Here is a 13,517-nt window from a genome sequence, read left to right as displayed (position 1 = left end):
ACCATTAAACACTTAATTACAAAAATAAGTAGATGTAAATTTAGTTAAATGTTGCCTCACTCTTCACTTGCATACAGTGATCGACCCATGACTAAACATTACTTTGTGATGACACCGGGTGGCGCTGAAAGCAGCGTGACGTTTCCTGTATGCTAACTGCTGCTAACAGAGCTCACAGAGCTAGTTCTACTGCTTAACAACTTTAAGACAACGGAGAAAGACACAAAACCCTATTCAGCAAATTCTAACCTGCAGTGAGTAAAATATGCCCCCCAAAACGGTAATGGAGTAGCAGAAAGAAAGTTTGCAGTGAGGAAGAGGAGCCGTAGCTTCTTCATCATCATACCGAGCGGACGGAGCAATGACTTATGGATATATATATATATATCCATATTATATATAAGTCATTGGGACGGAGTTTGTTTAGCAAACGTGCTGCGGATGACGTCACCATTTCCGCGACAACGTTAGTGACGCATAAGTTGCGCGACACAAATCGATAATGAATTTTGTTGCCAACGCTTTTAATTATCGAATTTTATCGATTTTATCTATTCGTTGTTGCAGCCCTACTTGTAACAAAAACCTCCTGCACATTTACAATAACTTTTTATTGTTTTAATAATTATTAAATCATTTGAATGGTTTCTCTGATGCTGGGACTGAATTTGCTAAACTTATCCAGAACCTAATTTGTTATATTTCTAATACCTTTTGGAGCTGGGCTTCATAGTTATTGTAATTTGTGATGTTTTATGGTGTCAGCAGCTTCTTTCATAACATTTTATCTTATACTGGTGTTTTATATGTCTGTTATTTGCACCTTTTGTTGGTTTAGTGATGCTATTTGTGCAGATGAAGTTCCTATAATTCTTTGTTTACAGATTAATTTATTGAATCCATTTTGGTACAGACTCAATACGCACCCCGTGAAAACTAAAAACACAGACAAGACAACAATTAGCTCAGTTAAAATAAAATAAAAAACTACTTCTATAACATAAAAAACAGACAAATTACCTCGTTGGCTGAGTACCAAGTAAGGAATTAGGAATTTACTTTTTCTTCTTGTTTCCTTGAGATGGCTTCTTCTTGACTTATATCTACTCAGCGCAAGGTGACTCTGACACCACAGCTCCCTCTAGTGGCGCTTCACAAAATCAACATAAATCATAAACATGTAGAAATAGAAACGTGGCAGTTCCAGTTCCTATCAGGTACACTTTTTAAGCTAGAGGTTTTTAAGCTGAACATGTGTGTATTATGGTTTGGGGCTGTTATTTCAGCTGAATATCATCAACAGGATGTTTTTACTTGTTGCAACCACAAGCTGACAGAAGATTACTAGACTTTGGGAGGAGATAATGATATTTGTTTTAGTAGATGGTTCGCTTAATATGTTCATTGTTTAAATTTCTGTTTGTGGTTTTAAACCAAGATTCGCCTTCACCAAAATAATATACAAATTATATCAGTAGCTTTACTAATTGTACACAAGATGAATAAAAAAAATTACATACAATTCTAAAGCTAAAGCTTTAATCTGAAATACATTTTTGAACAGTTTGTGTTTTGCAAGTACAAAAAAACTTTTAAAAAGTTTTGAACTTTTCAAGAAATTTTGCTCAATAAATTTACATTACTCTCATTAAATCCTGTAATGTTTGATTTTATTTTAAAGTCATATTTATAGATGTTACTAACATTTGTTTGTTGAAAGTTACAAACACCAAAAGTAATAGACCCCGTCTCCTGAATGAGTTGAATGTTTTGGTATATAAAGAGCTAAAATATCACAAAGTGTGCAGAAGAAATTAAATCACTGAAAATGTACAAAAAAAGAACAGCAAAACAATAGTGTGAATGTCAGTATTATACCAGTCTTTGCTTCACAAACCACACAATTTCACAAGAAATACTTTATTACCACCACGAAAAATAGACAAAAAGGCTCAATAAACAATGACAATTTCTATCAAACATATTTTCATATTTACTATATTTTCTCTTATTTCTTTTTATAGAATCAAAAACATTCTTTGTCTTTTCTTTCCAGAAGAAAGCAGTTTACATTTTAACATTTGACCACTTACAAAAATATCACTTTTGTCACAAACTGAAACAAAACACAAAGTACATTATAACACAAAATACATAGACTTTGAATTAGTCAGCGTGTGAGTGAATACAGATGTTAACACATGAGCTGCCAATGAATGAATGAATGAATAAATGGAGTGAATAAAAAAAACATCTGCAGAGGCTCAACATCTGCAGCTGGTTCCATTTAGTCACAGCTTTAAAGTTATTCTCAGGTTTTGCCTCGACTTAAGTGTCCAGAGCGCTCTGAGGAACCTAAAATCTGTAGATTGTGAACTTTCTCTGTGTCTACTTGTGCATTTCTTTATTCTTTTAGTACCCGTTTTATTATAGCTCAAACACAACAGAGAGATATTCAGCAGAAGGATGAAAGGAATCTTTTTAGAGCTATGATAAAAGCAAATGATTAAATCTAATGAATAACATGTACACAATGATTGATGTAGGATGTCTGAAACCAGCAGATATCAATATTCAACCTGTCTACTGATCTCTTCAGTTTGTTTGCATTAGCCACGAATACTGAGCAGCTGCAGTGTGTCACAGTGGAATCTGGGATTAAAAGCTCTTATGAAAAGTGTGTCCTCTTGACATCTTTTTCTTGCAGATAACAATAGCAGCACTGATAGTTTTCCACTCACATTAATACTTGAGGTATTTTTTTTTTACATTTTCCAGCTCCAGAACTCTCAGTGTCTTATGGGAACAAATGATCTAAAGCATGACTTTGTTCACAACACAAAGGATTGAATGAGTTAGGGTTTGCCGTCTTGAGTTTGGAATTGTCTCGTGCACGCAGCAGTTCTGTACTGAGGCAGGTACAGCAAGGAGAAGCCACAACTCTGCGCCGACAGCAGCTGGTCACTTTGATTCGAATCTTCTGGGCTGAGCAGAGGATGAAGCTCCACACAACTGTCCTCTCTGTTCAGAACAACATTTTGAAGAAGCTCAGTTTTTGTCTCCTCCTCTCTTTGGTCCTCTTCTTTCTCACTCTCCTCATCCTCTGCTGAGTATTTTATTTCTAGATAACACAAGGGCTTCTCCTGCCCCGCAGCGCCTTCGTCTTCTGGCTCTGATGTTTCAGAAAGCTCCTCCACAGAGTTGTAGGAGCAGGAACGTCTTGGATCGTCCACCTCTGCACCGTGACAACTGTCCAGCTCCCACAAGCCCCCGGCAACAGATTCAGAAATGTCTGAGTTATTGGCAGAGAAATTTCCCTCATCACTGGAGCTGCTCCTGCTGCCGTCCCTGAAGTGGAGATCAACTGGCTGCTGATCCTGCTTTTCAGAGAGCAGCACTTTGGAATATGTGACTGAAGACTGGGCAGAGCTGTTAGTGTCGCCTGGATTCTGGACCACAATGGGATCAACTGGATGTGATTCATCTGCTTTTTGCGTTGAAGTAGGTAAAGCATTCAGAGTAATTGTCAGGGATGGAGATCCATTCAGGAGTGTCTCCCTCTCCACTGACTGGTCCACGTTTGGATCGAACCACGGCAGGAAGGAGCTATCTGACGCTGCAGCAGGGTCAGGAGTCAGGGGCCTCGGGGTTTGGATTAAGGCCTTCGTCAGAGCTTTGTCTACGATGATAACTGTAGAGATATCATCAGAGGGCAGTGGTAGGGCTCGAAGGCCTTCTGGAGGGTGAAACAGGTGCTCAAAGGTGTCCACCTGCAGAAAAAAACAAATGCTTTTCAGAAAAGACTGCAGATTTAATCTGACATGTATATGACTGATTGAGCTGCTCTGGAACAATCTGAGCAACCATAAATGTGTGAGTAGAAATATAATCATTTTGTCTGTTTTACTTTTGATAAAACAGAATTTTGTGCAAACGTATGTTGAGTAAATACATTTCTCAACACTTAAGAAAGAGTCACAATTTGTCTGTTTTCTGTTATTTAACTCTAATCTTTTTGGCTAAGAAAGTAAACAAGTTGTGGATTTAGAGAGGAGTTTTGTTTTCACTGCGGGGCTGTCAAGTCCAAGCAGATCTCCATAACAGGATTTCTTTTTTTTTTATTCTGCTGAAGGCTAAACAAATTAGATAATGTTAATTAGTGACCTTTTTAGAGGAGCTGGTGGCAGATTGATTGACCACAATCAGACCCAGTCAGGTCAGCTAGCTGTTTGGCCCTTATTTCCATTCTTTGGAAACAGGGCTCGTGAACCCTGGGGACCCTAGGAGCCCAATAAATTGTTTATTTTGTTGTTTGTTTGTTACACACAATTCCTGGTGTTGTAGTCAAAGATGTAATGTCCTCCTTCAACAGACTTTAACTAAATCAATTTTCTGAAGTTTAAAATGAGTAATTTCTCATATTAGCTCAAAACAAAACAAATATAGTGCTTTATGGAGCATTTTTTTGTTTTATAGATTTTATTTTAATTATGTTTTTTCCAGGGCCTGTAAATGATCTGGTGGTGGCCCTGACTCATTAAAGCAGAACCTTCTATGTGTTTAACCATATCCTCCTAATTACTTAACAGTACTGAGATAAAGAGTAATTATATTATAATCATAAATAAAAAAAATACATGACCTCTTCAAAAACGTACAAAAAAATTAAAATAAATCAGGAAGTCCCGAATCTGCTTTAATAAGCCCATGATGTGGGCTTGAAACACTGACTTATGCACATGAATGAACTAAAGTTACATAATTAAAATGTTAACTGACTTTATCTTCTGATTTTAATGAAGTGAGATCATTTTTTCTTTTCTAACCACGAGGGGGCGCTGCAGACTGTTACTCAGAATCAGTCAGCCGTGAGATTTGTTTACAGTAGTTTTTACCGTTTTGAAGTCGAGTCCTTTGGCCCACGAACATTTGTTTGGGTTGGGAACATCCTTCCATACAATCTTTTTCACCCTGAAAGTAGAAATACATTTATATGTATTTAAATGCATGGACTGCAACATTCCTTTCCAGTTTTATTCTCTTGCCTGACTCCCTCACCTGAGTGTAATTACACCCCTGTGACCTGTTAAATGTCACGCTTCTAATTGTTCATGAATAATGTCCTGTCTTAGATGGCACATCAGAGATTACCATTATTTATCATTTCATTCAGAGGTCTTAACAAAAGACTAATTGTAATCACACCTTTGAGCTACAATTAATACAAAACAAAAAGGCAAACATAGGAATAAGATCAAAACAAAGAATATTTACTGGTTTTGGGAGAGAACCAGGGTGACAAACACAACAATACAGAGGAAGCTGATGAACATCAGCAACATGTAGGCAGAAGGGTCTCCTCTTGTTGCTGTATTAAAAGGAAAATACACATCAGGCATTGAATTACACTGATCATGACACTTAATGTAATTGGCACTGACAGAACATGTAAACAAAATAGTGTATATACCTAAAGTGAACATCGGCTCTCCTTCCCCATCTGCAAACACGGGGTACAAGTAGAAACCGTACTCCTCTGAGCTATAAAAATCTCCTTTAACAATAAATCAGAATGTCAGCAGGTCAGTTTGGCTAAGAATGTTGAATATTCAAAGGTAAATTAAATAATAAAATGATGAGCAGAAAAGGTATTACCTCTTAAATAATTAGGGTGCTCGGTGTAAGGCAGTCTGGCCCATGTTTGTCCTCTCAGGCCAAAGTCCTCCGAGTCTTGCTGGCTTGTTGGGGACCAGTGGACCACCATGAAGAGAGGGACTGAGCTGATGTCCAACAGACTCCAGGACAGAGACACACAGGTGCTGTTTACAAGTGAAACATGGAAGGAACGCACACAGCGGCCTGCAGCGGAGAACAGAAACACGGCTGTCAGAAGACTGCTGGAGTCTGCAACAAGCTCATCATCTGGTAACGGTGCAGACAATTAATACATAATTCAGTGAGATAATATTAACAAACAGAATTATCACATCGCATGTAGCAAATTGCTCAGTAAGCTTTAGTCTTTTTGGTGTTTGCTGTTAAAGATGTGGAGGATTACTACTTTTAACCAGTTTGTGTTAGTTTCTAATGAGATGTTTTGTGCATGTGTGCACTTCTAAAAAATCCCAGCTGCTGTGATGAGTGTGTTGGAAAAGCTCACAGTTCAGATGTTTTTATTAATTTTACATATGGGGGGTAAGAACTGAACTGGACTGTTTATCTGCAGCTAACTGAATTCTTACAGTTTGAGGACATTTAGTGCCCAGGACTTGATGTTAATTGTTTAATAAGACATGTTTCAAAAGTAATATCAATGGGGGAAAAAATCCAACAGGCCATGTTCTCAGGAATACTGTAAAAACTGGTTATTTTCAGAGAAAACTATGTTCAGAACTGCAAATGTGTGCACTCTGAATTACCTCACATTCAGAATACTGTTATTGAACATTGCCACTACTCTTCAGTGCACTCATATTTACACCACTAATGCTAATGGCTCCTGCACCTCAATCAGGGCCTTTAATGGGGTCTGCTGAGACATGTTCTGATGCTTAAATTGGATATGTGTTTTTGTTCCATAACAAAAATTTTTCCATCATGCGTTATAAGGCAGGCAGATGTAAACTGGTCAGGTACAAATTGATGATACACTAAAAACAGCTCTAATGGCTGACAAAACCTCCAATTAGCTGCCTGAAAGTGATGTCCTGTTCCCAAAATGTTTAATGAAAACAAACAGGAAATAAATATTATCTTCCATTAGGTTAGATGATCAGCTTCCCGAACAGTTCATTTATGTTTTCCAGAAGTTTACATTCAAGAGCAAAACACTTCCATGTAATGAATCAATGATTCAGTGGAAGCATTGACTAGTTTTACTGATTATGCCTTTCTTTTCTAACCCTGTATGTTTCCTCACCAAACAATAAGTCTTTTTTGATTTTAAATCATCAAACATCTTTGCAGGATCTTGAAGCCTGCAGTAGAAGCTGCAGACACCATCTCATTTCTGAGCTGAGATAGGGTTTTTAACTAGATGTATTTTACAGAGAGTTTTAGAAGAGCTACTCTGAAAAGATTATTAAATATCCACCAAGGATATCCTCCAAATCTCAAACACAAAGAAGCAACGTAGTTTAATATTTGAGAGTAAACTCAGACAACTAAATCATTTGTATTATTGTTCAGGCTTCTCCTGCAGTTCCAAGGTAATGATGCGTAATATTTTTCTAAGGTACAGGTTCAGATCAGAACACTGAGGTCAGAGCCTCTAACTATTGTGCACTAAGTGGATTAATTTCCTCTCAGACTGCTCCAACTTCCTGTTGGATTCTTTCTTGCTTACGTTTAGGTTGTTTCTCCAGTGTCATGTTTGTGTTGCTGCTGGAGCTCCCCACATTGTTGTAGGCTTCCACAGAGACAGTCTGGAGCTCCTGGTTCCACTCAAAGCTGTAGGAGGACACCAGATCAATCTGAGTCCTCAGCACGGATCCATTCCAGGTCCGGTGCTGAACGATAAATCCATCCACGCAGTAAGAATTCCTAAATGCTGGAAAATGCTGGAAAACAAAACAATGAGATTTATTCTTTGAGTCCTCATTAAAACGTCATCAATCTTAAGCACCTGATAATATTAGTTTTTATTATTAATATTAATATTATACACACAGAGGAGCAAAATGTGTGTTTGTCAACCTGTTTCCAGCTGCAGCAGGAGGTACCTGTCAGAGTCAAACTAAACTACAGATCTACATCTGCAGACAGATAAGCTATGAATTATTTTAACAATTATTTCATCAGGTTTTTTTTGTGATTCGGGTTTAGATCACTGAACCTAGACCTTGTTGTTATATTTGCTTGTAAACTATTGAGAGTCTTTAGTTTGAAATATGAAAGAATTTTCTGTTCTTTTCTACGCCTGAATATTTTCCCTTTTTTTACCTCAAACAACAGAGTGATTTTAGATGTGTTTCTGTAAAGATCATCTTCACAGATTCTCCAGAAATCTGGTCCACGATCAGGAGCTGCAGAGGAGAACATTAGACATTATCAGTTCTTAATAAAAATAATTGTATCTGTGTGTGCTGATTTTATCTGAGTAACTGTGACTTGACAGTTTTCACTCTGACTCTGCTGCGCCTGTAAAGGCTTTCATTGTCTTCATAAAGCAGGTGGTGTTTAAGGTTTATATCAGGAGTAAAGTAGATCTACCTCGGATGTTTTGAGTTGTGGAGTTAACGGAGTCACTCCATTCGCTCCAGTAGCCAGTCCCGCTGATGTGCATGCAACGTACTTGGACCACATATACCTGGCACATGTTCGGTACCGTGACCTCCGCCTGGGGAACCAGCACAGGACTCAGGACCTGCAGAAATTACATTTTTAACAGCTCAACATCAAATTTATTTGCTAAAAAACATTTTATGATCCAGATTTAAAGTTAAAGGCCTAGCATTTCTTGAAGAATGCACATCCCCTGCCACCTTCCATGCTAGAGTTTGAATATAAGATCATCTTGTGCTGAGAAATGAATTGCAGCAGTTTTGGTCAAACATTATGAGCAGTGTCAAGCAATATCACAAGATGTCACATTTAAAGTATGTGTTGTGTCTGTGTGATAAGCTCACCTTCCACTTCTCGATCACACTGAGGGAGTGGTACCGAAGCTGACACTGAAGCCCGGCAATCGGCAGAGACGGAGGCTCCCATGTGACCTTCAGGACCCCGCCGCTCTGGCTCACCGCCCTCACATTGGTGGGTGTGTGAGGTTTTACTGCAGGTCGAGCAGGAAGAAGCACAGACATTTAGTGTGTGTCGCGATATTTCTGGAAATCTTCATGATGTGTGGAGAAATTTTACAGCTGCTGTATAACATCCTATAAGTAACAGGAAAAAAAACTGACAGATATCACTAAAAATACAGCCAGTTTGCCAAAATGTAGCTTTTTTCAGTTTTGTAAAAAATTAAAAAACAATTTTTTAACAATCCTGTTGCTTTTTAATATTGATTATTTTTAACTAAGGCTTTAATGGAATGATTTAACTACATTACATGTCATTCTTTACATTGTTTATTCAAAAACTTTTGTTTTAGGCATAAAATGATCTTTATGATAATTTAACGTAATCATCTCACCTAACAGTTACAGTTAATTGTTTTAATGTGCATGATCTGTTAAAATGGATCTTTCTAGGCATAAATAATAAGGAGTCACATGTCTTGCTCACTGTGATCTATAGGTGACAGGTAGACAGGTTTGGACCTGACTGGAACCAGATGAGAAGAGTCTTCAAGCCACAGTTTGTAGCAGTTCATCCTCAGAGGGTGGATGGTGCAGGCTCTCTGCTTGGAGACCACCTGCATGCAGGCGGGGCCCATCGTCCCCACGTTCTCACCCGCGTTCTCTTTTTCCTCCATCACGTCACACTGCAGATCTGCCCACCTGAGCGGACACAAAGAAACGAGTCAAGTTGGGATATTTTTGGTCTCATCTTTTTTTTTTCTCTCAGTTTAATAAATTAGGATTAAATTATTTTATTTTAGTGATAAACTGCTTGTGTTCTTTGTCAGAAATGATTGCTGGGGATGTTGCTAAAACCAAACTAGCTTTGTCTCTCTTTCTTGTTTTAATTTTTAAAAACAATTGTTACCTTATGACAAAGCTCCTTTTGTTTTTACTTAGTGAATGTGTGCGTGTCACTGCAAAAACATGCTCCTGGAAAGACATACTACAGAGGAGAAAAACTACAACAAAAGAGGTCTTTGTTGCTTAAGCAGGTGTTATCCATTAGTCTTTGTCTGTGGGCAATTTTACCAAACTAATGGCACCAAAATGCTTCAATACACTGAACTAATACTCTGCAGGTGTGAAAATAAAGTTCAGTAAAGGCTGCAAGTTATAAAAACAGCTGGAAATTGACATAAGGTAAAAAGCTCCTGCCATCCCCAATATCCTTAATTTGAAATTCATTACATGAGCTTTCTGTTTCTGTCTCTGCTTTATCATAAAAGGTGTGGTCTCAAAACCTCCTTTTCTCTTTGAAAAAGTGAGTTCAGAAAATAAAATAGCTGTGACATTGCACAAAAGGCATCTCAAATATATCAGGAATTACAGCAATGATATTGCCATTTAATCTTATATTAATCATGCTGTTAATTTTACAGTAAAATTATTAAATTGGCTCTGGTTGTTTTAGGTGAGGACCTTTTCCTCCATCACTGACGCACTCTGATGACACCAAGGTAGAGTTTAGGTAGAAGCACAGAGTTCCACAAACATATTTCCAGGGTGTGTCTGGAACATTGTGTTCAGTTACTTCCAAGTTTTTGGCACAATGAATCCTAATTGTTTGCTGAGGGTTTTCTCATTATTATCACATGTAAACACACTTCACTACAAAGAACATAAACAGTGTTACAGTGTGAATACTGCTTTACTTGTATTTGAAGTGGAGTTTATTCCATTCCTCTTTCTTCCATCTGCAATCCATAGCATCAATGTCCCCGTTGGTAACACAGCTTATATCAATGAACCCTCCTGAAACACAGAGAAAAGTGCAGTGAAGTTTACAGATGAAAACAAACTTTCCTTCAGTTTGCTGTGGTTCATTTGGAATGCGTTGGTCATTGTGCCACCATATGGCATCAATTTATTTCTTTGTTTTTGCTTGCTACAGGACAAAACCATCTTCCAGTAACATAAATTATGTTTGAAATTGTTTAATTGTTACCTTAAACTGAAAATAAACTAGCCATGCTTTACTTTGAACTTGTATTTGTACTTGTAATATGTTAAAAGCTATTAGGTTTTACATTTATTGGTGCAACAAAGCTCACCTTCTACAAATATCTGGCTGTAAGGGAGGGTCCACTCCTTTGTGCACTTCAGCAGGTCATATATCCCAGTGTCTGAAGCCCGGACTGTGACCTGGCTGACCTGGTTTAAAAGAAGGAGTAAATATTTGTATTCCTCCTCTTCTTTAAATAGCAAAGAAGAGCCATAGTTTGTTTTACCCATTGGCTGACAGGGTGGTACTGGTTGCGATTAATCGGGTGTGTGTCGTTGAGGAACCACACGGCCGTGCTGGCGTTGCTGCTGTGATCGTTGAACACACAGTACACCGTGACATTCTCCCCTGATCGTGCTACCACTTTCTCAGGGATGTAGCTCACAGCTGCGCATAAGAAGAAAAAAAACAGTGACTTCTTTTTAAACTGTGGATAATAAGCATCTCTCTTGTACTGTTCAAATCGTTATGCACTTCAGAAGAGAAGACATGTTCTGAAAAGAAGGTGAACAAATGCTTCAAGCAATAAAGACAACTATAGGAAAGACTATCAAGCAGAACAAACACCTGACTCATTCTCATTAATTGACAGTTTCCAGACTTAAATTCACAGAAAAAGAGAAACTTCAAGGATTTGAAAACTTTTTTTCCTCACATGATGTGGAACTGGGTAGCTCAGTGATGTGGCTGTCTTTAGATTCAGTTCTGTCTTAGGTTTAGTTATGTATACTGTGTTTTTATGGTAAGTGTGTGGGTTTTAAACTATACTTTGAATAACAAATTATTAACATACAGATGGCTATTCCCTGTTCAGCTCCATAAAAGTAAAAAGCAGTTTATGTTTGAACAACAGACTGATACAGAACCTATAGGCATAGCTTTGTGGTGTAGCAACTCTTGTTTGCTTGCCTTGGAGTACCACCTTCAAATGGCCTTCCTCTTTGCTTAAATACTTAGGATTCTTCTTTCGCCCATAACAGATCCTGTTTTCTCATGTTCAAAATTTTGCCAATCTGTTTACAAGCTCAGTGAGTGTTGGTGAGTTACATAAGCTCCACAGCAGGCTAAAAACCAGAACCCTAAACTGAGCTTAGGTCACTACGTGTCATGAGAACGGCTACAAACTAGTCTCTGGCAGTCTTCTGTCTCTGTTTTCTCCCCCTTCCTCTGCCCCTTCAACTTAATTACAAAACCAATCCCTGGTGGCCAGTGTCAGCTGTGATTCGTTTGGAAATATCTGGTTCCTGCTACAATTCGTCACATGATCATAAACTGCTTTCTACAGTTTGTTCAACCAACTTACCAAGGAAGTGTAAGCTTTTGTCAAAGTGCTGACTTCTGAAAAGCTGAACTCAAGTCAGAACTCAGAAAGCAGTTACCTTGTGTTATTAAAAGAAAGAAAACTGTCCTTACTGTCCAGGAAGATGCAGTAAGTCTCGCTCCACTCGCTCCACAGCGGAGGCTCATCCAGGCTGGCACAACGAGCCTGAATTCTGTAGTCAACGGTGGAGTTCAGAACCAGAGACACGTTGGATTTTCCAACTGCAGACATCACCTAAAGACAGAGGACAGAAGATCAACACAAACATGTACAAAAACCACTAGATTTCAACAGCTGAGTACTCACCAGCCAGTCTGAGGGCTCGGTGTTGGAAGAATATCGGACTTCATATCTCAGTAGATCAGCATCAAAGTCTAAAGAGTCTTCCCAGCTGAGAATAAGTTCTCCCTCAATGGTCTGAATGTGTGACAGGTTGAATGGAGGACTTGGTTTCACTGTTAAAAAAAGTTATGATGTTATTAACTATATGTTCTGTATGTGTCAGCACTTTGATCCTTTCATCATCAGGTTTTTACCAAATCACAGTTTATTATTCTCACTGTAAAGACAACACAACACGATTTTCTTCATCATGATTCATATTTTATATGATTCAAACCGTTTCTCAGTATTTATGGCTTTTTATAATCACTCAGAAAACATACAGATGTGAAAAAAAAGGACCAATAATCTTTTGTCCTGATGGCAGCTATAAGATTATAATCATTTTACTACAGGCTTATTATAAGTTATGACTCTTTAAGAATATGACTCATTGGTAATGAATTCATGCTATTGTATTTCAATTTTAAAATATTATTCTAATGGATTTACTTGTATTTACAGTCATTTATCTGTTGCTAAGGATATTCAGAGAACCCGTCTTACAGCAGCACTAGTGATGTTGGCACTTTGTTTGATGCAAATTTTGCATCTAATTTTCTAAAAATCATTAATTAAATCAAATCTTTACATAGGCTGGCATCAAGTATTGTCTGTCTCCATGGGTAAATGTCACTAATAATCATTTCAATTGGGTATTTTATGATGTAAAATAAGCAAAGAGGGAAGGAAAAAAAATGCCTGAAGCAGACTTCACAGCTAACCACCTGTTTCTATGGGAACAGTACGCACCTTTAAATTGTTTTGAATTGTTGTTTAAACAGAGTACAATATTACCATACTAATGGCATCGCCTGGAGCAGTGGTTCCCAACCCTGGTCCTTGAGAAACACTATCCTGCATGTTTTAGTTGTTTCCCTGCTTTGACACACCTGATCTTAATGACTGAGTGATTAATGGGCTTCTGCTGACATCAAACACCTGCTGGAGAGCAGGGAAACAATTACAAAGGTGCAGGATGGTGTTCTTCAAGGACCAGGGTTGGGAATTATTGACCTAGGGCAAC

The 13,517-nt window shown here is 38.0% G+C and overlaps 1 protein-coding gene and 1 long non-coding RNA gene across 8 annotated transcripts in view; both read right to left on the bottom strand.

The window, feature by feature from the left end:
• The window catches only part of LOC112450656, a 17,198-nt gene extending 16,128 nt beyond the window's left edge, over positions 1–1,070 (bottom strand). Inside the window, exon 1 of the long non-coding RNA XR_005232792.1 lies at positions 1,021–1,070. This is a non-coding gene — a long non-coding RNA (uncharacterized LOC112450656). The remainder of the gene's footprint in view (positions 1–1,020) is intronic.
• An 834-nt stretch (positions 1,071–1,904) lies between these two features.
• Positions 1,905–13,517, bottom strand: part of lepr (leptin receptor) — a 30,478-nt gene continuing 18,865 nt past the window's right edge. For all 7 annotated transcript variants that reach the window (XM_017420589.3, XM_017420587.3, XM_037974083.1 and 4 more), the window contains 15 exons: positions 12,416–12,564; positions 12,202–12,343; positions 11,015–11,175; positions 10,838–10,937; positions 10,439–10,538; positions 9,229–9,443; positions 8,628–8,773; positions 8,212–8,365; positions 7,942–8,024; positions 7,346–7,559; positions 5,656–5,859; positions 5,471–5,554; positions 5,275–5,368; positions 4,896–4,971; positions 1,905–3,770 (listed from right to left, as the gene is read on the bottom strand). In XM_017420589.3, coding sequence (XP_017276078.1) covers positions 2,856–3,770; positions 4,896–4,971; positions 5,275–5,368; positions 5,471–5,554; positions 5,656–5,859; positions 7,346–7,559; positions 7,942–8,024; positions 8,212–8,365; positions 8,628–8,773; positions 9,229–9,443; positions 10,439–10,538; positions 10,838–10,937; positions 11,015–11,175; positions 12,202–12,343; positions 12,416–12,564 — 2,837 coding nt within the window. In that variant the 3' untranslated portion in view covers positions 1,905–2,855. The remainder of the gene's footprint in view (positions 3,771–4,895; positions 4,972–5,274; positions 5,369–5,470; positions 5,555–5,655; positions 5,860–7,345; positions 7,560–7,941; positions 8,025–8,211; positions 8,366–8,627; positions 8,774–9,228; positions 9,444–10,438; positions 10,539–10,837; positions 10,938–11,014; positions 11,176–12,201; positions 12,344–12,415; positions 12,565–13,517) is intronic.

This window comes from Kryptolebias marmoratus, linkage group LG24, assembly GCF_001649575.2.
Source record: "Kryptolebias marmoratus isolate JLee-2015 linkage group LG24, ASM164957v2, whole genome shotgun sequence".
Classification (NCBI taxonomy): Eukaryota; Metazoa; Chordata; class Actinopteri; order Cyprinodontiformes; family Rivulidae; genus Kryptolebias; species Kryptolebias marmoratus.
This window is presented reverse-complemented; position numbering and strand designations above follow the sequence as displayed.